Source organism: Loa loa, assembly GCF_000183805.2.
Source record: "Loa loa unplaced genomic scaffold supercont3.56, whole genome shotgun sequence".
Taxonomy (NCBI): Eukaryota; Metazoa; Nematoda; class Chromadorea; order Rhabditida; family Onchocercidae; genus Loa; species Loa loa.
In genome coordinates this window covers 172,513-199,395 of record NW_018108236.1, presented here as the reverse complement: position 1 = coordinate 199,395, position 26,883 = coordinate 172,513, and the positions used below count along the sequence as shown (strand labels likewise).

The window sequence follows — 26,883 nt, the reverse complement described above, 5'->3', positions numbered from 1 at the left end:
CTACCACACCTCTATCTATGTAGTTGTTTGCTGCATGCATGAATTCACAGAAAAAGTATACTAATAAAAACATCAGCTAGAAAAAAGAAAGCAATGAATAAATTTCATTTTACAATTTCGCTTTTTACCGTTATTTCGTATATTGTCGTCTGTTGTATACACTAAGGATTTAAACATGAAGTATTTTGGAGTTTACTAAATCGTAAGCGAAAATTGAATAGAACGGAAAAAGAAAGAGAATGAATACAATATCATGCTTCCAAGAATATTTGTGCAATAATTTTGCGATCGCATTCAGCACAACCTTTTTGGATCCCATCCAGGTTAATTTTTAAATTCCACGAAATTTCGAGAATCATTATAGCTGTTACTCTTTAAAAGATAGGTGGAAGACATTAATGAGTGGAAAAAATGGAAAGGAAACAAGAGGAAGATTATCAAACATGTTAAATTAATGATAACAAAGATAGCCTTAACAAATGCAATTTTACTTAGAAATTGAGCGCTATCTATCTTAAATTGCTATTAGCAATTTCAAGTAATTATCAGTAATTAAAAACTTCATTGTTCAATCCATCCTCAAGAGAAATAATAGTACACCAGACAGGCTGATCAACGAAAACAAGGCTTTGAAATTACCTATAGCAACTTGAATCAAAAAAAATTCTTCTTGCGAAACTTTTAAATTTTACCTTCATTTTTGATACTTTGAGGAATTTACGTGGATTTTGGAAATACCTCAAAGGAAGGGATTTAAGACTTTGTTGAACTATTTTGTTGTATTTTACAACAATAAACTTTTCAATTGATTTGCAAATTCAAAATAACCAAAGTTTAGCGAGTGAATTTGGTTCTTCAAATGAACCATATGCTTTAGTTGATTGTACAATTAGTGCCAAACAACTTTGCTAGTAGGGGAGGATCAAGTAAGTTAATTATTCTAGTTCCAGAATATTTTGAAAATTTAATTTTCCATACTTTGAGAAAAATGGCAATTAATTTTTTAAATGGTTTAATTTTACTACAAAGGCTTTTGAATAACAATTTATTCGTCCAAAATAATAATACAAATCGTGGATTAGTCCTTGGAAATCTATTAATTGCTATTTGCAAAAACTGCGACAAATTAGATTGGCTTTTGATTATGGCCGTATGCAACAAAAGTCCTCACTACCTACTGTTTCGACTCATAAAAGCTCAAAAACCAGAAAAACTTCATTTTGACCGGAAATTATAAAACATTCCCCATTTAACTTTTTTGAGAAGCTTAGCTTAACCATTTACTAAATTCCAATGTAACCTATCCACAGTCGTCCTAGAAATTAATTAGATGATGGAAGAATAATGGTAATTCATATCTCTAGTTCAAAATTATTTGGTTCCAAAGAAACTTTGAAAAACAATTACATAATTTTTAAAGACAAAATATGAAAATTGAAAGATTAAAATAGTTGGGCGACAACATGCCTCATGATCTATACATCCACGTAAACAGCAGTTTGATCAAACTTATCTTATTGATCCGTAGTCTAACTCGGATTTGCAATTTAAATAGTTTTGATAGTACGAGTAATAGTCATTATAATGGGAGATATATCTGCCATGTGCTTTTGTTCGATGTTGAAAAATTCGCAAAATAAATTAGCACTGCATTTATAAATAGGAAATACATTGATTAAATTTGCTGATGAGTCATTCAAATAAAGTCTCCAGTCATATTTCTTTGCTTTAATTCAATTTTATATTAATTATTACTGGTGTTTCTACCTCATCGTGTTACATATTTTAAAGTACACTCAAAGGATTGGAAATGAGGGACAGATGTTGGGATAAGTGGAAAAGTCGCGTATGTAAACGTAGTGAAATAACAGCTTAGACTTACGTGTCACTGTAAAATGTCATCACATCTCATCCTTCTTTACTAAAAAATTAAGCTTCACTGATGACAGTACTAAGTAGAAAGGAGGATGATTCAACTGCCACAAGATTCTCAACTAATATTGGAAAAAAGAAGTTATTAACAATTCAGAACAATGATCTCTTACGGATAGCATGACCTCTTTTTTATATATAGTTATTCCAAAAAGTTATTCATCCGTTTATTGATGTGGAAATATAAGTTTCTTTGTCTTCTTTTAGAAATTAAAGAGGGGAAATGAAAAATGAATTATGGCAATGCGGAAAGATGTATTTCTCTGATGGGACAGTGTATTGCTGTTACTGAATTTTTGCGAGTGGCGTTTAAATTAAGATGTAAATTAAACAAAAGTGGAGGCTTTTTTGAAGTGCATCATCGTTAGTTCGACTCTTTTTTTAATGAAAAAGATGGAAAAGTTTATAAAAATCTAAAATAGTTTCGAAGCAATGAAGAAAAAACAGAAATGCTTCTCTTGAAAAATGTTGTAATTTATCAAAAAAAAGGGTAAAAAAGGAAGTATCTGTGAAAGAAAGAGAGAGAGAAAGATGAAAAGAGAGAGAGAAAGAGTTGATGTGTATTTGTTTCCTTCCATCCTTTCTAAACTGTTCTGGAAAAAAAAACAGAAATTTTACACTTATATTGCACTTTAACAAAACATATATATAAAAAAAGGTATAAGGAATAAAGGTCAATTTTTTTGAAAATTTCATTTAAAAAGGTCAGCCTTGACGCCACTGAATAAAAGTATTATTGCTGTACTTGGCAAACAGATGGGTAAGTAAGCCAGTCGTCTATCTCCGTTTATCATCCTGGCCAACACTTCAAAAATTTGCAGTAGGCTATCAATCAACGCATCTCTATATCACAAAAAGTTGATAAATTTTCTAGTGCAAAACGAAAACACAAAAATATCAATTTCTTTCCAAATGAATTAATTCAGATGAAATGGATCTTGTAACTTGTGATAAATCAAAAGAAAAATAACGATGTTAAATAATGTAGCTAATTTTATGATAATTAAAATGAATTTCATAAGTTGTTCTAAATTTAATTATATATTAATGGATCTGGAAAACAACACTTTAATGGAGAGAAAAACAACACGCTATACTCATTTAATATTGCTGAACTTTTGTTATAATGATAGATTAGCTCCAAACCCTTCGAAAAATTTCATTTGAAATTTATGAGTTATTTTTCGTGGGAATTAAATAAGCCCAATAGTTTACTATGCGTAACTCAATTATCAATAAGGAATTGGAAGATCGAGATGGAGAACGAATAAATGCCAAATATTCGATAGCACCTTAATTCAGGTTCACTGCTTAAGGAATGAGTAAAAGTTTCAAATCTGAGAAAGCTGTTATTACTTGATCATTTCTTATAACAATACGCTATTTTCTTAAATCCTAATGAAGTAGTAAATCTCTCCCCCTTCCCACCGATCTATTTCGGCATAATGTAAATAAGTGGAAAGTAATATAATTCATTTAATTCCAATATTACTTCTAAGGAAGATTCTCATAATGAAGTTAAATTTAGTAAATGAGTAACTGGGTGTTGGAAAACAAAGCGAGGTTAAATTGGCAAGTAAAAGAAGTAATACTTATTCTTATTGTAATTCGAATTAGAAAGCACATTAAAACTAATCGGAAAAGAAATGATAAAAGCTGAACAGCTCCACAAACATTACTTTGATAGGAGAAACCGGTATATTTATTATTGTAAAATACAACATAAAAATAAAGTATTTCAAGGATGCACATTACGATTTTGATGTTTTTGTTCATTAAAAAATGGATAAACATTAGCACCACTTTTGTCATCGACAAAAAATTACAAAAGGTGTACTGGAAGAAAGTAACAATAATATCAAAACAAAAGTAAGAAAGCAGAATTAACATAAAAGTGATGCAAGATTTTCATTAAAAAATGTGTGTAGAATTTATGAAGTAGAATTATCATGTTGCTTATGAAAGTTTAAATAGAAAACTCAAGTTTTTCAGGAGAAACAACAAAAGGATAACTGGTTTTTTTGTCACATAATTATTAGAAAGCTCTTTAAGTCTCTTTGGGGAATCTAAAGAAGATGTCTTCAAATTAGCGGAATCACCCAAACTAGAAACTTTCTTCAACAAATGGAATATTTATGAATATAATATATAATATTTCAAAAATGATGAAAACTTTCGGGAATCCAAGTCAGAAAAAAAGCAACACATGGACGGTAAATATCCAAAAATCAAAAAAAAAGTAGTTTCCAAAAAATTTAGAAGTTAATTTTGTTTATAGATGGGAAGTGTACCAAAAGAATATGATGCCAAAATTTACCACATAATGCATTATTACCTATTCCCGCTCTTTTGTCGCAGCTCAATCTTTACTGGCACAAATTGAAGAGAGTATACACAGATCAGAAAAACCTTATATTATTAAGCAATAAATAGCAGTGAAAGTTCGAAGAAATAGTTCAGCACTAAGTAATATAAAAAAAACTTTTAGGACGCTTATCAGATCGAAAAAAAGGAAAAAAACTTGAAAATGCTGGAATGTTGTTGTGTTGCGGTATGTACGTGATATGAATAAGCAGTAATCATTAAAAGGTTTCATACCAGATATTATTTTTTTAGTCATGAAAAGCTTGTGGATCACCTGACAATTAGTAATATTATGAATAAATGGGCTTGCGTACTTTCAATGAGAAATATATCAACAAGCATTTTATTGGCATAGACATACTTGTTTGTGATCCAGATGGAAAATATAAAAAGGAACACAATAAATCCAAAACTTTTTTAATCGTATTTAGTTTCTATATCAAAATGTCAAAATGTGCCCAGACTTTCGATCTAATGCAAATTTATCATTAGGTCATCATCAGGTTCAATACCAATAATGACTATAAAGTATCAAATCAAATCTGTTACCTACACAATATTTCTAAAATATTTCTATTGTCTTATTCCAACAAATAAAACTGATTTCTAAAGTATCCATTCTAAAATATCCATTTCAGAACATATCTTAAGTATTTGCAGTAGTTCTGAGCAAATAAATCTTTACCTAACATATAAACATATAAACGGTCTTTTTTTCTTCCTTTTTTTTGAGAACATCCTTGTCTGTACTGTTAACAGATCGGATTACAGATAAAAATTTAAGATGTCAATTGAAATAAACTCATTTGGAATTTCTGTTAGCGACAGTGAATGAGAAAATAAAAGCGAACATATTTATATAATAATGTAACAAAATTGTTCAATGAATGTGTTGAGGAAAGTTTGTGACATGTCCTTCTGTGGTATATGATATGATATGATATAATGAGTTGCAAAGATTGCATCCTGATAACTTTCCAAAACAAGACAAAAAACAAAAAATCAAAGAATCCAGAAACTCACAACAATTCATTCATTATCTTTCCATGTATTTCTGTCCCTTACTTATACATATGTTTGTGTATGTGTGACTCCATATGTATGTATGTATGTATGTGTGTGCGTGTGTGTGTGTGTGTCTGTCTATCTGTCTGTGTGCAACTCGTTGCAAAATATAAAAAAGGACGAAATTTTTGAGAACGATTTGTTTTTTTTTTGAAAAGAAACGAGTACGTATCGAGCAGAAGCGACAATGAGATAATGAAATAGAGAATAGTGATGATGGCGCCTGATACTGGGAGAAATTCACCACCGGATTGTTTCTGATTTTAAATTCGGTGGAAAAAAATTTTCGAACTTTTTTGATTAGACAGAGAACGAGTAGCATTAGGCTACATTCGGAAAATAGGCTTAGCACACGAAGAGCTTTTAAAGACGGTAAACGATGTAAGAATTTTGTCGCACCAAATTCCTAACCTCTTCCAGGTCTTGTCAAACACCGTTTGTTTTTTAAACATTTCCTTTTAGAACCTCTTTTCTAGAGTATATTCCAAGCTGGGTAACAAAAAAATAGCATAAACAGTTCAAATTCAAAGCAATCACTAACAAAATCAACCGTTACCATCAACATTTGTGACTTTGAAAAGAAAAATTTTTCAAAAATTAGACATGAATCTACCACTGCAGTAAAGATCTCAAAACAGGAACTGTGCTACTAAAACTAATGGAGATTTTTAAATTGAAATTAGAAAGCTTTCTTAAGAGAGATCATTCCTTAAAGGATCAGAATAAAACGATACAAAGGAAACCTAAGGGATAATAATCGTCATATTTGAGCTTGTAAAGTTTAAATTTCACATTTAGGGGATATTTTTTTGAGGTCTACATTTTTTGCGCTTTAATTGTGACTTGCAAAAAAACTAAATGATGCGCAAAATCAATGCACAAAAGAAATACACCATGGATTATTGATGAGGTCAAAGCTGTAAATTTTATAAACCCTATTGTGTAGACCAAACTGTTTATTGCAAATTTTGACAATATATGCCAAAACATTTCGGAATAACAAACAGATATGAGCAAGCAATAAGTACCTGATAATTAAATTTACAAAAATTTTTGAAAATAAAGGAATATATTCAAGTCAGAAAGTCCGAGTAATGTGCAATTTTCTTTGATAAGATAAGAAGTATCATTTGACTTTTTATAATTTTTCAAAATTATAATTCGAATTAGGAGCAGGGCTTAGATTCAGAATGTTATAAAGTGTTGATTAGTCTAAAACTCAAAATGAATTATTCAATAATAGCATCACAAAGTCTAAGACACTCATTCCTGGCTAAATGAGAATGCTTCGATGAGACAAATTTCTCTTCAGAATTTTACTATTGAAATAGCAAAACTCACCAAGTCATTATTTCTGATAACATTTTATTGAAATGTTCAATTCGCTGATTTCATTTCCCTCTTACATTCGCTATTTAAATAAATGACTTATGATAGGCTGTGAGCGTCCACAGCATCCAGCCTTCCCCATTATAATTTTCAAAATGAATCATAGCATTTGAATCCCGCCTGATAATAACTTTAGGTTATTTTCAGTGTACTTCCTTAGAAGACATGATATGTCGCCTCCTCTGAACTAGTCTCTTGCGATTTTGAGACAGCTCAATAAGCCAATGATGCAGTTGTATTTTTACTTTGGTTCAAGGAAGAATTGTTTAAAATTTATTTAAAAGTAATTCCTTGCTAGTGAAAGTAAAGAAATGCAATAGAAGATTTCAGGAAGCTATCGCAGTTAGCAAATGATTTTAAATCCTCACCGTCAATTCAAGTCTTGATGCTCATTTCAAGTACAATTATTAACTATCAATTTAAAATTATATACTGTACGAAATAAGCCAAAAACAAGTAGCATCAGTGGCAACAGACTAGGCAAAATTTAGGAAGGATAGCTGAAAATCCTAACTACCATTATGTTCTTTAAGATTTCTTCAAAGACTCCCAATGGAAAATTAATATCTGAAATTTAAGTTTATCGCAAACCAAAATAAAAAGAAAAAAAGTGAGAAATACGACATGCGGAAAAAAATCTGATAAATTTCAAAGTTACAAATCGAAGCTTTGGAAGGATGCGAAGATCAAATGTTCTTTGAATTTGAAAAACGGAATTCGTTTTCGGAAATGAAGAAAATTATAAAGAGATTTAAACAATGTATGATCTATGGAAAGTGTGAAAAAAGCGAGCCTACTGTTCCTTAATGGCTCTAAAAAATTACTTACTTAAAAAGCAATGATTTATTATTATCGCTTTACATCTTTCGGCAAAATTCACTATAGCCCACTGTTATATGTATTCGTTATGGAAATGTTTCAGGAATTTTATTCTTAAAAATGATTGACATATATTACATTACTAATTGATATATATATATATATATATATATATATATATGAGAAATGTGACAAAGTGTTGCTGTGTTTGTTCAATCAAAATTTTCTTTTTCAAAGAAAGTATTTAAGAGTATTTCAGTAAAAGAGTTCAAATATATTCCTTTCGAAGTGTTAGCAGAGCAAATGGTTTGCCTTAAAAAAAATTTTAAATTACCCATAACTCTTCTACGTATAATGCTGAATTTTTGAAACTGAAGTACACAATGTACTTTTTTCAAATTTTTTACGACCGGTGAACAAAATAATTAAATGACGGTGGGAATGGGAATGGATACGTTGAAAACAGTACCGCTTCAAGGTGGACAGTTTTCAAATAGCTGGAGTATTGATTCATATATTTTTCTTAAACTTTCATAGGGAGGAATTTTATTCCATGTCGTACATTGTTATACCAATTAAAAGCAGTCCATCTAAAAGGGTTTTTCATGGATGAAATGGAAATGTAAATTCATTAGCTAAGAATTACTACATGAAACCAATCATCATTTCTTTGAGAAGTAGAAATCATTCCACTGTGAAGTCACATTGCCCCATGTGAGCCAGGAAAAAAATTCCAAAAATTTTTGTTGAGTAAAAGCGGCAGCAGCGGCAGTTACACATAATTCGATGCCAAGCAAAAACGATAGGAACATATGGATGGATGCAGGGCAATTCGCTACAAAAAATCGTTTAATATGGGTACAGAAGAATGCGCACTCGTCCCTTCTCTTTTTTCCTTCTTGCAGTAGTCGCCAGCTTCATTCCCATTATAGCCCCGAACTCCGTCTCCAACGGCTTGCCTCCACAACTCCATCCTTTTTCACTCTTTGTTCCACGTTTGAAAGAATAGCTTAAGAATTGAAGGATTATTACGTGTATAGTGAAAAAATCCTTCCTTCGTCCGGACAAAAAATCCATTTTTGAAAACTCGCTTTTTACGCCGAAAAAAAAAAGTCCAGCTAGCCGGCAAATTGTAGGTATCAGAGCTCGCAGCTCTGGCAGCTACTTTTTCCCAACAACGCCTGCCTTGCCTTGTATTGCTTCAGACTAGTAGCAATAATAGTGGCATATAGATCGTCTTCTGCACCCCTCAAAATGAATAAATTACAAAAAAAAATCAAACAATTCAAGGGCATTTTTTGATTGAATTACATGCCTTTTTTCATCTTTTTACAGTCACAATCAAAATTCATTATAACGACAAATTCCCTCTGGATCTTTTGAATTTTCTCCAAGGAAGTTTGAGGGTATTTTCGAGGTGACAGCTACTTTTTCACTGGAGACATTCCTGTAAAAAAAACTTCAGCAGCCAACAGTCTGCGTTCCTGTTCACCTATAATCTACTAGTTCCGGCCTAACTCTGTAGAACCAATAAAACAATAAAGTCGTAGATGATCGTTTCAAAATAGTGAAACAACATAATAGGAGACACAGTTTCCACAGTGCAAGAAAAGGTTATCTTCCAAACAGCACTTTTTCTCAATGTTTTGCAAAAGTCATTTATAAGAAACAAGAAGTATTGTGTCCAGTGAGATGATGTCTTCAGATTATCATTATTATGAGCAATGTGTAATCACAAAACATTTGGAAAATGAAGGAAGATTTTTTTCGAGGACGACGACCCCTCTTCAATTTTCAGTCCCTCTCGAAAAAACAAACGGAGAAAGTGGACAGTTGGTCATTCATTTGACTGTGCTGAGAGGGTAGTGTAGGCGGATTTGTTCAGCATTCACTGGGGTCAACTATTAAAGAGCTCGAGTTCTCTGGTCAAATTCAACATCTCTCATCAAATTTCGCACTCCATCTTCATCCCTCTTTCTGTAATTCGACCTCTCTCATATTCCGTTTTCCTATTCCAACTATCCAATAAAATGGGTTTTTCATCTTCGAACAACCAAGCAAACAAATTCCAAATGGAATGATTGCCACAAACAGCTGACTTCCTATCTTCCATTTTTTTATTTCTCTGCAACTCACTATTTCTAATCTCTATCCATCTAATCTTCGATTCCTAACGCTCATTTCTAATTCCTGATCACTAACCTTTCCTGAGAGTGATCATTTAATTTAGGCTGTCCAAGGGAAAAGGTCAATTTACGTCTGTTGGAAAAAATTCTGCTCTCTCACACATCAAAAATGATTTGACCGAGTCACAATCTGCCCACTACTGTAATGTCCATCAAATATTTTCCAATACATATACTATCAGAAGACCTTCTACATGAACCTGAAATAACCTCTTGTAAACTAAGTGATCCTTTCTAGTTCCCCCAAATTATCGGATATAGTTTAAAAAAATGGCGATAAATCATGCTTTCCCTCATTTCGATTTCTCTTATTTGCTCAGTAGAAATTAAACTTACACCTTTCGCACTTTTTGACTGTGAAAGTAATAGGTCCTTATGAAGGAAAGTTACTTATCCGATGGCTAAGACTATACGTACAAATCTGAACTTTATCACTTAAACGCAAGTAAACAGAAGCACAGCGCGAATACGTGACGTAGTTGTAAAGCGGACGAAATATCACAAATATAAAGTTTCAAACTAAGAGATGCTATGTTACAATATCAAACGCTAATAGCTGAACAAAGCAAAATGCAGTACTGATATCTGATTCGGTATCTTATCGAGTGAGGAAACAATAAAACCGTATAATATACCTGTAATCATTCGAAGTATGCTTCTCTCCACATTACCTATATTAAGTATGATCCATAAATGTATCACCTAATTATTAATTTCACAATTTCTTAACAGTTCACTTCTTCGACCTTTTTCAAAATAATCAAATGTAATGGGAAAAAGAAACTGAAAAATGAGAAGAGAATGTGCCTGTTGTAAAAATTTGCATTTGCGATCGTTCCACAATAAGCAATAGGATCAGATGGTAGTCTTTTATTCATACTTCATCTTACCGCAAAATAAAAAAACTCCTATTTCTCGAATGAACTTGACCTCTACCTCTGCCCTATCCCTTTGCAATCAAGTTTTTTACATAAATCTCTTCCTCTTCTCAACCTCTCTTCTTTTTTCCCCTTCCCCATTATTTCACGTTGATTTTTCCTCGCAAAAAAGCTTAAATGTGAAACTTAAAAATTGTGTGCATAAAGCAAAAGAATAACAGGATCAGTGATCTTTTCAAAATAAAAATAGAATAATACTATAAAGATTATCGCATGTCCTAAAGATGAGAGTTTTTTTTTATTGAAGACTTTCGAAGTCATATATAAACGGTGCGCAACTGATTGAGACAAGATGGCGGAGTTAGTTGTCATTTTCCAATGTTCTCCGTTTGGTGCGCTGATGAGCAACAACGCGATAGTATTATTTTTGAAATGAAATAAAACAAAAATAAGTATTAAACATAAAGTATCAGCAGTGTCCAAGTATCATGCTATGCAAGGAAAGGGGTTAAATGCCAAAAAATACCTGTGACTCTTGGTTTTTCAGAGATTCTTTCAGATTCGAAAACAAAACGAAATGTAGATAATATTTTTTCTGTTTCCCTCGAAAATTGAATGCCTGAAAAATTCTAAAACTGACCATTTCTGTCATATGCATTCAAGATGTGGCTAAAAATATTCAAGAATGTAGAATTAACATATTTATTTATCTATTCAGGCTCTTCATCATTAATTACCTTTTTACCATATTTCGGAGATATGCTCCAGCATGCAAATGCTTTCCAAAAATTAAAAAGAAAAAAATTGGTTGGAAAACCATGAAATAATTTATTTAGATTTTGATGCCAAGCTTTATAGTAATATTTTCTAACTGATGAGTGATCTCAACAGGAACTAAAAGATGCAAAATAATAAATTGGTCTCATAGAATTCAAGCGTTCTATTCTCTGTAACATTGACTGATGGTAGTGATCTGTTGTTTTCATATACAACGGTGCTGATAAAGAAGTGAATTCGCTTCATTCCAATTCCACTTCTATTCTCCTTGACTGATCGCATTGGACTTCTGACCAATGGCTCATCGCCAATCGTTTTAACCGTTGTTTTATCTTCTTGGATATTCATAAAATTCACTATCGCACACGTTTGTCATCATCGCTTGCAACGCAGAAATATAGGAACACCCACCATATGCATGATAATAAGCAAGATGGAAGGGGTGGAGTGATGGATGTGGAGGCGGCGCCAGAAAGTCTCCAAGATCATCCATTGGAGGATGAGAACATTTTGCCAAAGTTTTGATACCATATACCAGTCAGACAACCCTACTGATAAAATGTGGCCAAATTTTTGATTCGGGGTTAAATTTCAACGACAGTTCTTTTAGAACTGGATTTATTTGTCCAATTTATTGTTAATTTTTCTAGCCATGAAAATTGGACATTTATTGGTCTTTGGTCATCAAAAGTGGAACAAAATGCAGGATGCAGAAACTCCCATTTTGAAATTAATGAATCCTCTTATAAATCTTCCCTTAATATGTTTGAAATTTGTGGTTTTATGAACTTTAATCATTTTTAAAACGTGGTGCATTTGGATGAATAACATTCGAAGTTTGGTCATTTGAAAATATTTCTGAAAAATCTGAGAAAACAGCCAGCATGTGCTTCTCAACTTGCCTCCTAACTTCGGCTACCATGTAAAGCGCAACAAAAGCGACATTAATAGAGAAGTGATGTCTTTTTATTTAAATTTCCTCCGAAGATTAATAATGCTGGACAAAACTGAATGTGACTAAAACTAAAATAAATTAAATTTAGTTGAACTGAACTGAATAAATGAAATGTTGTAGACATAGAAATTTAATGAAAAGTGAATTAAGGCTAAAAGAAATAGGGTGAATATAAGGATTAAAAAGTCCCCTAATTTCAGGAGAATTGAGTAAAGTTATGGATACAAATGAAATAATTGGAAATTCATTAGAAAATATCTGAATAGTAAGCTAAAAAATTACTGTAATAGCTGCATGAAAATGTCGATATGCGTGTTTTGATAATTCTAAATCAAGAAATTTTCGACAATTGTAATTCCATAAAATATAGAGTGGGTCTCTCCTAGATAAGGAAGAGGTTATGGAAGTGCTCTGTAAGAAGTCTAAAATAACTTATTAACAGTACATTGAGGAATTCAGGGGTTTTTCAGTACCGCCATTCTAACGAGATTTATTAGAAAGGAATTTCTGAACATTTATATTTGCAACCACGTTATGTTCCTGAAATTAGGAGGACTTGACCTTTTCATATTTTTTCGTTTATATAATATTTTAGTTCAGGTCAGAAAGCTAATTCGGAGTTGGCAATTCAAAACTGATTCTGAAGAGAAAAAAGAGTAATAAACTTTTCGACATACAACGGCGTGGAATAAGTGCTCTGAATACAAAATTTCGAAAACAATATTTTTCATTGTAAATAAATCAACTTTTTTAAAACGATATATTAAAAAGAATTTTTTTTTTAATGAATAGGTTTTTTTGAATTATATTTCGATACATTCACATTTATCAGAAACTACAAATTGCAAATTTTGTCTGCAATAAGTTTTTGTTGATGCATTGTTTTTGTCGTTTGAATTAATGTGGGATTTACGGCCGCCTTTATAGCAGTTTAAATCAATAAATGTATGAGTTCTAAATTGATGTATATCAGTCGTTCTTCACTACGTTACCATTGTAAAATTAAAGATCTCAAATGTATAATTTTCTAATCTGTTAGTTTGTTGCCTTATGCCTTAAAAGTAATAATAGGGCTTCATTGCTTGGATTGAAATTTTATTTAAGAAGAAGGAATACTTCTAAAAAATTTTGCTAAAAAAGAGCCACTGCAATTGTTGTTCACCAACTGCGTTGTTTCTGCTACCCCGTTACAGTACTTAACTCTCTTGCATTTTTCGAGGTTTGACTTTCTGGATAAATATAGTTTCGCCTCCTTGCCAGGCACTGCAAGAAAATCTTAACAAATCAAATATGACTATTATCAAAACCTAATGAATCTTCTCCTCTGGGAAACAGAGTGTCAAATCAGTCCTGTCGTAACCTATAAGAAAACCTAGAAGTATGATATTTTAGATAATTTAATTCATTAACTATTTTCATCATAAACTCAAATTTTGCTTCTACACCAGTAAGTAATGTTATCCTTTTCCGGAATTACAAATTGAAAGTTTCGAGGATGAGAATAATATCTAATTCGTGATAACAACTTATCAACTTATCATGTAAAAATAATATATTCGGAAAGATTTTAAAAAAAGAAGTATTATACCTTTTGAGATAAATGACGTGTCGAAGGTTAAATCAATGAATTAGAATTTAGTAATAGTAAAGCATGGATGCGCCACCCCTTCACCGATATGAAAATGAAATGAAACCCAAACGGTCACTGATTCTCTCGCTTATATTGCATTGGTCAGTGAAGATAAAACCAATGAGAGACAAGTCTAGTTGAAGGTGCCTCATTTCTGCAGCCTGACCCCTCCTTTCGAATTCTATTGTAAGAGTTGGAATAAGTTCTGAAAAACTGTATGATTTAGGGGATAAACATCGATGGTTAAAGAAAAATACACAGAATATTGATGGAAGCTAATGTAGTAGAGAAGTTAGACGACAAAAAAGACAACCATTTGTTAGATTTTCGATAAAAAAGTAAACGCTAACAAGAAAGTCTTAGAAACGAGGGATCAGAAAGATATCGGCAAATAGATCAGTCCTGAAGCGATAAAAGATAATAGCATAACGATGTTAATTAACCGCAGTGGAATCATCAAATGACCGCGGTGAATTCAAGCTTTTGTTTCCCGCGGTATCAAAGATTTGACTGGGAATAATTCAAAAAATTAAGATTTCATCACCTTACACAATAGCTTGCTGAAGTTTTAAGTGTGAAATCTTTTAAGACTGAGTTTCATTCAAATTCTTGATCCGATATTACAGTCATACGTGATTCAGAATGAGATTTCCGGATTGCAGCCTGAATGAGAAAGTCGTCATGTCATTAAAATATACATTAATTTGGAATTATCCGTCCACTTTCATTATTCATAACATACATTAAATAGGAAGCTTGTTGTAATAAAAAATTCATATTCAACAATTTTTAAATTAAATTAAGGAGAAAGATCAAAACACGGACCTCTTTATTAGTATTTTCCATCATCTGAGAATTTCAGAAGATGGATAATTCCAGTCATCTTTTGTTCCATTAAATTAATCATCATAATGTAACCAAGAAGATAATATCAGGTTGAAATATTACAAATTTGACCTTCTACTTCATCCCGCTATGAAAAATAGCAAATAGTAATATACATGAAATTTATAGCGGTCATTTGCATCTGTTCTGTTTGCTGAACTGCTTATTTTATCCATTTCTGCTTTTGTATTTACTCCAAGTATGTCCACCAGGTGCTGCTTTTTGTTTTGTTTCGGAAAGATGCTAGGATAAAAATGAAATGTCCAATTATGCGGGTCAAATATAACTGAACTAACGATATTACATTAAATAGGGGATATGGACAAATACAGTAATGTACTTTTGAATTCCTTAAAAAATTAGTTTGTTTGGCAGTTGATTGTGCAAGGAAATCCTTGTTAGTTTTAACATATCGAACTTCTCCGGCAGTGTTTATGGCTTGGTTTTAGATTCCAGACAAATACTTTTTCTCCACTTTTAAAATATCCCATAAAGGTTTTGCCAGTTTATATCTTTTCAGCAAATAATTTTTTTTTATTTCTGGTTTGGGACGAAATCCGTAGAACTAAAAGGTCTGTAAAGCAATGTTTTTACTGTAAGACTATGGTAATTCCGCGACTGTATTGAAGCGAAAGAATTCTACAGAATGAAGAAGTTTGAGAAAGATTCGATGAGGTAAGCAGAAATTATTTAATCTAATTACAGTCACCTTGACATAAGTGTGAGAAGAAGCTGATAAGAAAGTCAGTTGATAAGAAGGCCTGAAGTTACAGCTATCTTATCTTTGGAATGTGGGAAATAATTAATGAAATCAGGATCGAAGCACATAAAAGATGAATTCTATAATTTTATGCAAATGAAAAAAAAAGTTCCTGCTCTGCTTCAGTCTTCCATGCGACAACTTATTAATGTTATTTCCTTTTTCATTTACAATGATAGCTATAATATAGCTTTATTAATATTAAAACAAAGAAATGTATATGTACAAATGAGTAACTATATATAAAAGCATGTTTTATCTTTAGAACTTTAGTAAAACGATGACATTAAATGCGCATTACTATTAGAAATTTTATTTTGAAGGTCATTTTTGTTGTTTGCTCGCTGACTCTCTCGCAAACAATAATCTTTTCAGGAGATCAAACACTGAAAACATTTGGGGCATGCGAAAGTTTTCAGAGTTTCATCACTTGGAAGAATTGTTGTTTTCGATGGTCACTATCATTCCTTTTTTGAAGGTCATTCCAAATGCATGATGAAGATGAAATACGGCGATAAAACCGCACTAGTGGACATTGCAATAGCCATTCGTCCGGGGTCAAATCAAATTAGTGTTGCTTTTGGGAAAAAGTGCATTCGGTTTTACTGGCACACCGAAATTTTTTCATTGCTACTGAGACGATTCGTCGTTTCTGTAACTGTCAAACCTCTTTTCTCTGCAGCTTTTCTTTATATTGTTCACATTGAATTTCAGCCACGATACAAACACTCTTTAATATCGTCCGGAAGGAAGTACACCCACAGAGAGGTCAACTGAAAGGGGTCAGTCATTTTGTGCTTCCATCCAAAACCCACTTAAAATGATGTGAAGCCCGCCAGTTTCTCTGCAATTCAATGAAATGCACTATTTAATCATTCACTCTCATCGTTCCCAATGGTCTTTCACCAATTTCACAAAACATTCTCTTCAAACTTCAAGCATAACCTCATCACTTTATCGCTCGAAAATATTCGCACACAATTTTGCTTCCATTCATATCATTGTGAATAATATTTGCGGGAATTATGCAAAAAAAAAAAGCTTATTCAAATCAAAATTACAAACATTAAATGGCCTTTAAAACAATTAGTAGAAAGTATCGGAAAGGAAGGCAACAAATTTGCAAAAGTTAATGTATATATAAATATGATAAAGCAAATTCCCGAATCACTGATGCTTAACACAGAGATTCATCACGATATTTGAATTGTGGTAAAGTTGTAATCATATCATTTATTAGGAATTCACTTCTACTTTTTATTTCGCATCGATGAGTAAGTTTTTTCTTTCAATTAGCTAATGTCCATGTATTAGTTCACTTCGAGAATTATTCTAATGTACGAAACAAAACTAAAGTAAATCGCTAAGTTCATACCATAGGATTCAACTGCACTCTATTCAGTGCAATGATTTCTTTACTCCTGTTGGATAAGAGTGGATACTTTCTTAAAAATTATTTCACGGAATCTATTTAGTGTTTATTTCAAACTAAATAATCAACTATCGATAGCCAAATCTGCATTTTGTGTTGTCGAACTTTGCTTATACCCTTCAAGAACTCTATCCTTATGCTCTATTAAACGATAAAACTTTCAAACCAGAGGTCATCATTTGTTAAAGGAATGTTTGAAAATGAGAGATAATTTTGAAATGGTAATACAAATCAGAAAAGCATATAAATATAAAGAATGAGTAAAAATGCAGATATGTGGCGCCGTTTTGAGTGAATAGTGATGGATGTTGAATACGAAATGGAGTTTTTCTTTTTTAAAGGTTGGATTAGGATGGAAGGGGAAGGGATCGGGAAATATAACAGTAGGTCAAAAGTAAGTAAGGTAGGGAGAGAGGGAAAGAGTTGCTGCTGTTACCATCAAAATGTGTAAATTTCTAAAATAGTGGAACCGAGAAAAGGCGGATAGGATAGGGGTCGGAGGAAGGGTTTTTATCAGATGGGATGGCCTCGAAAAAAAATGATTTTAGCTATTCCTATGCTGCACACAGTTTTTTGCAATTTTTTTTGTGATTTGAAGCAAATATCGCCGTGCAAATACAGACCAGACCGACAGAAAAGGAATGAGAAGCGGTAAATGTACACACACACACACACGCATGCAGACATACACACACACAGACACATACGCACAGACACATACACACAGACACAAACACACAGACACAAACACCAGCACATTACTAAAAAGTTTGATAAGCTGTGCGGTTGTGATATGAGTGTCACACAAAAAACAACAATTAAACCGTAACAGAATTATTGTCAACGATACTTTAAATGTCATCCAAAAAGCGTTTATTGCAGTGATTTGGAGCGCAACATTTGCCACATTTCGTAATGTGTAGGTACTTCCGGATGCAATCCTATTGTTAGGTATCTATTATTCTATCAGTGAATTGCAAAAAGTTATGCATGTCACCTCTCACATGGATATGCATGACCTTTGAACAATCAGTAGCACTTTTTTCTTCCTATTTCTGTAGAAAACGGAATCAGACCGTTATCAGCCAGTTTGCATTTTTGAATATGACTAAAAACACTGAAATATGTCGTGAACGTGATAGAATTGCTTGCAAATACCGTTGACCAGTGTCCGATGGGTCAGTATTCAATGAGCTGAATTCTTTTACTTCATAAGTGAAATAAAGAACTTACAATAAGAAGAAAATGGCAAAAAAAACGGAATAAAGCACTGTGAACCAAAAACAGAAATGCATTAATCGCGCATAAATGAAAATTAAAATTAAAAAAGTGAATAAGAAAGAGGAGAAACGAGATTAAAAGGAAAAAAGCGCAAAGAAAATTTAATAAAATGGATGAAGAATCACCACGAAATTCTAATATTGCCAATTTAGAGCCGATTTTTTGACATACATTGCGGTTTGTTTCATGGGCTCTATATTGCGTGACCAGAGCTTCCAAAGGAATTTTTTTAAATTAAAATTTTATTGTCCAAACCGATAATGAAGTTTAAGCATCGTAGCGAATGTATTTGGCATGAAGTTTAGAGATGAACCGAGACAGACAACGCTAAATCCTTATGATTAATTCAAAAGCTAATCGTCATTTTTATTGAAAAAAAAATTTTTTTTTGCTACTGATCTTTGATCCTATCAGTTTTGAAGTCTTTTAATACTGCTAATTTTACTCATCCCAACGTTTCATTCCTTCCGTAATTCTAAATATTCCGTGTAATTTTTTATGTAACCGTGCCGAAAATGTTAAATTTTAAGAGATTAATCTTAATTTATATGTTTTAAAATGATGATCTTACGAAAAAAAACAAAAATGAAGGAATATATTGCAGCTGCTGCACTTTTGATGCAAACTAATTGGATCTGTTTCAGCAATTTTAAATCGTGTAGTGGAAAGCAGGATTTCATTTGTCATTTGGAGTAAATGCTAAAAAGACATTTCATCGTTTTAAAAAATTCTATGCAGACAAAAATTAATTAGGTTCTAATTAATTAATTCGGTTCTAATCAAGATCCTAGGATGATTTGATGGCGCTTAAGCCAAAGATTAATACATTTCTTGTGATCAACACTTCATAAAATAATTTATCCACTCAATTTTTGCTAAATGCTTTCTAGCCTGATTTGCCTTAATGCTCCTAAAAAGAAAGTAATTTCCAGGTAATCGTATCTCAAAGTAATCATTAATTAAGTGGCCTACCTGATATGATTATTTTCAGAGGATATCATAATTAATCAGAGTTTCCATAAATAATTACTGCGAGCATGACACTGCTATAAATTGGAATACAGCAGTAAATATTGCAGCACCAACAGGAAGTGAAAGAAAAATGATCTTAAAATGTATGACTTTAATTCGACTTCACAAATATTCTCTAGCTATGAAAAAAAAACTGACTCGCTCTTCCAGCGGCTGAAATCAATCTTACAAATTTCCAGGTGATAAGTCATTGAAAACTATGATAAATTCATATTAAAAAAACAATTTAAAAAATTTTTTATCCAATTTTATAGTATCAAGTGGATGACAGAGGAAAATCGTTATACCAGAGACACAGATAAAATCGTCATATGCTATCCATAATTATGATTTGAATATAAAATGTGCAAACTTTGTGTGTCTTATCTATTTGAAATCAATATTGCATTCTTTCTTTAAGTTCTCGAGAGCCGTACGGTATTGCACGAAATCGAAAATAAGGAGAAATTATGTGAAAAGAATATGTGAGTAATTATATGAGTTCTCTCTTTTTTTGCAACAAAGATGGACGAGCGGGAAGGGAAGTGAAGTCTGAAGAAGACTAATGAAACTCCAAATAATTATGACAAGATAATAGAAATTAATAATTTTCCAGAAACATCTGCCTTCCGTGAAAATCGGTCGGTTTATTAATTCAAATTAATTCTAATTTTTATACACTGGAATGTCGACCTTTCGTTTATACAAATTAAACATATCCATTGAGGATTATATCTAATACATTATCCATATCTTGAAAAGTTAATAATATGTTTCATACTTCAGAACTTTTACTTGAAAGTGTAATTTCGTACAGTCATCCAGAGGGGTTATTAATATCAACTCTAATGAACTAAAACATACTAAAATATGATGGAATCCCCAATGTTGTAACAAGAATTAGCAAACAGAATATTAAGTGAGAAATTTAGAAAAGGATTTCGAATGAGAGGAAAACGAAAGAACAAAATCATTTTGCAAATGTTTCATCTTGAAATAATTGAATTTTAACTGTGGAAGCGTAAAATCAAGCGAGCAAATTAAGTTAGGTAAATTGTTCAAAAGTGCTTTAAGTAAATTGAAAATGCATAAAAACGAATAATGCTGCAAGAAAAAACAAAAACAAAAACAAAATTACACATAGAAAAATTTAGCGAACAGAATTTTAAATTTTCTTTTTTATTTGAAATGAAACAGCGCTATTATCAGATTTCCATTTAAATCACAACAGAAGGCCTTCCAAAGAACAGATTTTGTGTTAATGCGTTATCAATGGTCTGTTATTTCGGTGATTACTTATCACTTGAATGAAATGATAAAAAAAGACTGTTCTCTAGTATCCGTTCTAATCTAAAACAAGGCTCAAACAACAACTCTGTAAAACTATAAAAAAAACCATGTCGTACACAGCTTATTACTTAACTTATCCGAGTTCAATTTTCAAGTGCATTTCCCTTATTTGCAAATAATGATTGGTATCGATAATGAACAATTGTTATCTAGATGTCAAGTTATTACTTGGGCAAAATCTCCAAGTGTTCACAATTATTGATCTCTAGTCTCAACGGAAAAGATATTGGTTCCCAATGAAAGAAATCTATTCTAAAGAAGGAAAATAGGGAGGTAATTTAAATATTAATTTATTCGATGGCTCTGCTCTAAAATATGGTAAAACTATGGCAGAGATTTTCTGCATCAAGAGCTTGTAGAATTTTCAATCAGTGCAAGTATCACACTACCAGGAGAAATGTATCCCGGTCTTTCTCTAGTGGAATATGTCTCGCCATATGTCTAACGAAATTTATTATTCAGTCTTGACCATTAGTTAATTTAATTTTTTTCATTGCTTAACAGCTTCCATACATGGAGTTTGCTGCTGGCCAGAAGCAAATTTTTAGTCTCCCTTAAAAGTTTATCCATAATTGAAGTTATTTAAAGTCTTTTGTAAAACTTGACTACTTCCTCTTTGTTTTGAGGAATTGGCATTTCCTAACAATTTGTAAATCTTCCTAGTAATACTGCATAGGATCAGAGATTTCGGAAAAATTGTGTTCGCTTTTTAGGCTTTTTCAAAGTCGCAAATCCATTTTCCGTCTATAACCTCCCTTCTCCACGCGTTTTTTCCTTTTTTTTTAAAGAAAAAACTTTCCGGGCAATTCAGGAAGCAATTTTGAATCTGCACACAAAAATCCAATTGGAATGGAAAATACACTTTTGTTAAAAAGACTTCCACAACATTTTCTAAAGGCAGAACCTAACATTTTAGTGCTTAACAGAATGCAATTTTCTGGGCCTAAATCAATGCATAATACGAAGAAGGTAATAGTTGCCACAATAGTTGATGCAGCAAGTTTTGGCCTCGAATTTCGAATTCCATTTCAAATGGACAAGGAATTACTTCACTATTTCAATGTGTAATGTACAACGAAACAAAAATTGGATAAATTTTAGCTAATGTGAAGATTTGATTTTTTGGGAGAAGTTAAGAAGCACAAGAAATTATAATTGAAATAAGTAAGCCTGTAATTTGCGTAAATTGAAGGAGTAGAAGTTTCCAAAAAGGGGGAAGTTCACATATGCTCATTGACGAAGGGAATGGAATTACAGGCTTAGTTATTGCAATTATGTGAAAGCACTCTTAAATTCATAAAATGAATAGCGCAGTTTTGTGTAAACGGTTTTTATTGGAACAGAATAGTAAATCCGAAGTTTATTTCATTTATTTCAATTTTAACACACTCAAGCAATTAAAATTTTTGCACTACTTTAGTTAGTTGTTGGTAAAAGACCATAATAAGAGATAAGAAGAGGAAAAAATCATAACATAAATAATATTTAAATGGAAAAGAAAAGTCCATCCAATAATGATATTTTGAATTGGAAGAGATCTTTTCGAAACTGATAAGAAGAAGGGCAGTTGAAGACCTTTTGAATATTATCTGTCATTGTGTCTGCGACAGACAACATTGAAAGAAATTATGTGTAAAAATAATTCTTGATTTAGATCACTTTGTTTCCTAAACTACAGTAATTTTGTGCACATTTCAAATATAAAAGTATGAGAAAATATGAAATGTAAATGATCTTTGCCGCTCTACTTAAAAATATCTACAAAACATTCAAAGAAATATTTGCAACTTGATCGTTTCAAACCGAAAAAATAGAAAAAATCTCAGAGGAAGCGAAAAAAAGAAATCCAACCTTTTAAGTAATATTAAGACAACTGGTATGCGATGATTAAAATGAATATGATGAGGAATGCATTCTTTGGTTCCATTTTCTTCCGTTGTCGTGCAGTCATACTACCTGAAAATGATAAATGATAGATTTTGTTGAATTATATTCAATTCCTCTATGTCTTGCTTCAATTAGTCAAAGCCATAACTTCGAAAAAGTAAACAATGTAAAAGAGCCCAGCTATTGATGGCATATACTTAGACAAATGTGTAATTTCCGATGCATAGATATTTGTACTTCATTATGCCAGTGGGAAAATTTCTGGAGTAACTGAATGCAACTAACAAATACTTGTAGAAACGTACGAAGTACCTAAGTACGATTCTTTATAGGATGCTAACTGGAAGCCTTGTATCATTCATAAAAATACAAATAATTTTGACACAATTTCATTTAATTCGTTTGACATAAGTGACCATTTTTTAGCAAGTTTTAAGTAAAGTATCAAACAACTGGAAAGTTTTTACGGATGGAAGTGAATGCAGAAAAGAAGAAAAAATGGAAATTGCACACGAACAAAGCTCTTTTTTAAATTAATGAAAACAGAGGAAATTTTGTGAGGCGAGAATCAAGTTTAAAAGGTTTTTTTTTCCTTTTAATTGTTGAGATGTAAAGGGAAAAGTGAATGTGGATGGGAGGATAGAGGAAAGGAAAATGAACTCCTTAAATTTACTTCTTTTGAGAGGAGCTAACTGAAGCGTAGCATTACTTAACTTAGAATAGAAGCGCACCTCATTTCTCCATCCTTGCTTGGAAGCTTTCTTTGGAAAATTTTTTAAAAGCTGCTAACTTTTAGCATTACGAAAAAACCGCCCCCCCCCACTTTTATTTTTTTATTTTTTAAAAAGCATTTGCCCATTAAAAGAAAATGACATTTTTCAGCCTTATATCAAGATCGACAGCGAAGAATTACGAATATGTGAAGCTACTGACGCTGCCACTTTCTCTACTAATCGTGAGATTTGCGGCGCTAATTTGTCGTGAAAATTCAAGCACATCGTTCACCAACAAAAATACATTTCTGCTTGCCAAATTACGAGAATGACCTCGACAGATGGATTGCGCATATGCATATCCGAGTACCGATATTTTTCTATGCAATAAATTTTACTCATTGCAGATCAAATTGAGCAGCTTCAGTTGATCCAATCAGTGACTGTAGTGATTTCTAGCCAAAGATATGGGTTTTGAACTGCTCTGCCGTGATCAGTGATCAGTTCGACTTCATGGCAATTGATCGTTCACTTGATAAAATAACGAACGGCTTTGACGATATAGCACACTTTCAGCTAGAAAAAAGTCTCATAAAGTATCTGAACAATTGAAAATATCATTTAGGAAATTTCGGGGTTTTTCTCATGAAATACTTGTTAACAGACAAATAAATAAAAGACCATTTACTTTGCACTACACATCTGTTATCATCATTATCAATCAGAGTTACTCTAAATGCTGCTTGTCTATCAGTGCACAGGTGAACGTTGTCTCCTTCAATAAAGTGTCATCACTTATCTGCTCGAAAGCGCGTCAGGTCTGAAATGAAATAGAAGTTACAGTATTGTGCCGGACGAAATGCAGCATTGTTACATATCTTCGTACTACTTTCGGAGCATTGATTCTTTCTTGTATAGTTGCGGATCGATAAAAGAATTGGATTCCCCCCAAATTTTTTTCCAAAATTGAAAGTAGAGGATGGTAGTTTTCTGTATGGGATAGTGATAAGCCTGTCTGGTTTAAAATGATAATGCAAATACTGGCCAAAGGCACAGTTTTTATTGGACCAAAAAAGATCCCAATAAAAACTTGCAAACACTTGACAAAATCTGTAACACAGAATCCAAACGAAAGGTTTTCAAAATATTAAATAAAAAATTGCAATATTCGTGATTGTAAATTCAAAATTGTCTGATTCAACTTCTAAAACATCAAAAAAAAAAAATATACATATCAGATTTATCCGGGAAATAAGTAGGCTATCTGAAAAGATTTTATCTTTTCAGATTTGAGTTTTGAAGTGAGAAGTGTTTGACTGTTTTATTTACAGTAACTGAATGAAAAGGAAGCTATTATCATTTATCATGATATCAATGTGGATTTGTTCTCGGATTTAACAGATTAAATTAAGAATTGTATGAGACGAAATTGTACATAAGGCTGGGTCATGAAAAATGGACAAAGCGGTGAAACAGAACATTTATATTTATATCAAAAAAAGCCTGCGATATTTAGAAGAAGCACCCACTATTGCAAAGGGCCAATGAGCAAACAAACGTATAATAATACATATTCATAAGAGAGAAAGAGACACAAAGAAAAATTTATTTTTGAAAAGAAAATTGGTAATTTAATTGAAATGGAGCCATTTGGGGTCCACCAAAAACGTTGTGTAATTATGTCTCCCTGAAATGTATATCAAGCATGTAAGTATTTCTCATTCCGTCTCGGTCCATCTGTTTGTTTGTGTATTCGAAGTCTCCAGCTCCATATCAATAGCCATCACTGCAACAACGATAACACTGCAATTCAAGCAACCCTATTCCATTCAAAAAAAAAAAGTATATCAAATAATTTTTTAATTAATCACAAAAATTTTTCACATTATCGATACGCAATGGATAATTATGAGAGATTCGTTCCAAAACAACTGGAAGGTTAAAGGACCAGTTTCTTGATTTTACATGTTTGCAGAGGTGCAAATTCTGCTTCTGATTTTGATGTTTCTGATTTCTGTATTTGAGAGTTTCTAATAACTGTAGTTAGCAAGTATACCATCACCATGTTTTTGAATTGGAATTTAGAAATGAAATTTCAAGAGGCCAGGTATAGAAATCATCTGATGACCTCTCAAATTGGTTACTTTTATAACATCTTATCACTAAGCTTTTTGAATGAATAATTCAGAAACAGAACGCTTGTTTTGGTCCATAAGAATTGAGATGCCATTGTTTCAATACTTTTCAATTTTTTCATGACATGATGCATGAATTCTTTCGACTTCCTTCCAGAAGTTTGTACCAAACTGCAGCGATTTCGAAACAACCGAAATAATTTCGGCTGCTAACATAAATTTGAAAGCAATTTACAATAAAGCTGAATAAAAATGCAATGAAAAGTAAAGAAATTTCGATTTGAAGCAATTAAAAAATGTTTCAGAAAAAAGAGAGGTGGAAATTGGAGAATTGATTGCATTGAGGGAGAAAGGGTAAAAATGAATTGATACTGTTACCGTGCTATTTTGCAAGACTTTACTTCCCTTCAAAAAATGCGAGCTGTTTTTGGTAGTCAAAAATTAATAGAGAAAAACGAAAATTTTTTGGAACTCATGAAATGTCCTGCTTTTGAAAATTAAAGAAATGATCAGTTTTATAAAATTATTAACGAAGAAATTTCACAAAGAAAAGACAAATGACGCCGCCCAAAACGTTGTGTCAAATGTCACATCACAGAAAAAGTAACATTTTCCACACCAAGAGATGATGATAATGATCTTTTTGTCTCTCCTATAACATAATAATATTATTTCGCTTAATGCCAAAATGTAATTTTCAGTTTTTAAATTTTCCATTTAAATAAAAATGAATGTGACCTTTTTTGGAAATATAAAATACTTCTTCCCAGTGGAATGCTAAATTATCCAAATAGAAGTTCTGCTGTCGCTATGTGATAACATTCTTCGTGTGCCACGAAGTGAATGAAAATTTTCACTGTGAACTTGAAAACATCCCCTGACTCATCTCAAAATGTCTTTTCATGGTTCAAACATTTTTGTAATAAAAAATTATAGCCGTGCCTCAAACGGATTGTGTCCAGGCATTTTGTTTACGTAATGTGCAAATAACTAATATGCAAAAAATTTTGAAGGCAATGATTGTCTTAAGACAGAGATGGACAATTAATTTTTCTCGGGGACAGATGAGAAATTGTAATAGTTTATGAGGAGCGGACTAATATACTTAACTCAGTTCTAATCAATACCTATCCATATAATGTACTATCCCTTCATAAAAAGCAATAAATGAAGCATTGTAATGGATTAATGAAATGATGAAGTTGTGATGAAAGATTAACGGATTTTAACATTGAAAAGTTTTGATTTAAGGTTAGCCTGGCATGTCTATTTATGGTATGACAAAAGGTAAGTAGATAAAAGTTAGGAAATGACTACCTAAGAGCATTATTGATTAAGATTTGGGAAAAATACAAAGATAGATTATATTCAAAAAATCAAATTGGATATATCCATCTGAAACATTTTATATAAAACAACTGGGAAAAGAAACAT

At 32.0% G+C, this 26,883-nt stretch overlaps 4 protein-coding genes across 4 annotated transcripts; 2 read left to right on the top strand and 2 right to left on the bottom strand.

Annotated features, from left to right (window-relative positions):
• Positions 1–8,418: 8,418 nt before the first annotated feature.
• Positions 8,419–11,285, bottom strand: LOAG_02345 (hypothetical protein; the record flags this gene model as incomplete). Its single annotated transcript, XM_003137883.1, has 3 exons — positions 8,419–8,578; positions 9,528–9,694; positions 11,160–11,285. The coding sequence occupies 3 exons, from the start codon at positions 11,283–11,285 to the stop codon at positions 8,419–8,421; spliced, it is 453 nt and encodes a 150-aa protein (XP_003137931.1).
• Positions 11,286–11,527: 242 nt separating this feature from the next.
• LOAG_02344 (hypothetical protein) lies at positions 11,528–11,903 on the bottom strand (the record flags this gene model as incomplete). The annotated part of the gene is made up of 2 exons (XM_003137882.1): positions 11,528–11,766; positions 11,822–11,903. 2 exons carry the CDS (start codon positions 11,901–11,903, stop codon positions 11,528–11,530), a joined length of 321 nt encoding a protein of 106 aa, XP_003137930.1.
• Positions 11,904–15,685: 3,782 nt separating this feature from the next.
• On the top strand, positions 15,686–16,376 carry LOAG_02343 (hypothetical protein; the record flags this gene model as incomplete). The annotated part of the gene is made up of 4 exons (XM_003137881.1): positions 15,686–15,790; positions 15,964–16,051; positions 16,119–16,239; positions 16,355–16,376. 4 exons carry the CDS (start codon positions 15,686–15,688, stop codon positions 16,374–16,376), a joined length of 336 nt encoding a protein of 111 aa, XP_003137929.1.
• Positions 16,377–20,832: 4,456 nt separating this feature from the next.
• LOAG_02342 (hypothetical protein) lies at positions 20,833–23,585 on the top strand (the record flags this gene model as incomplete). Its single annotated transcript, XM_003137880.1, has 3 exons — positions 20,833–20,899; positions 21,526–21,683; positions 23,484–23,585. 3 exons carry the CDS (start codon positions 20,833–20,835, stop codon positions 23,583–23,585), a joined length of 327 nt encoding a protein of 108 aa, XP_003137928.1.
• Positions 23,586–26,883: the final 3,298 nt, after the last annotated feature.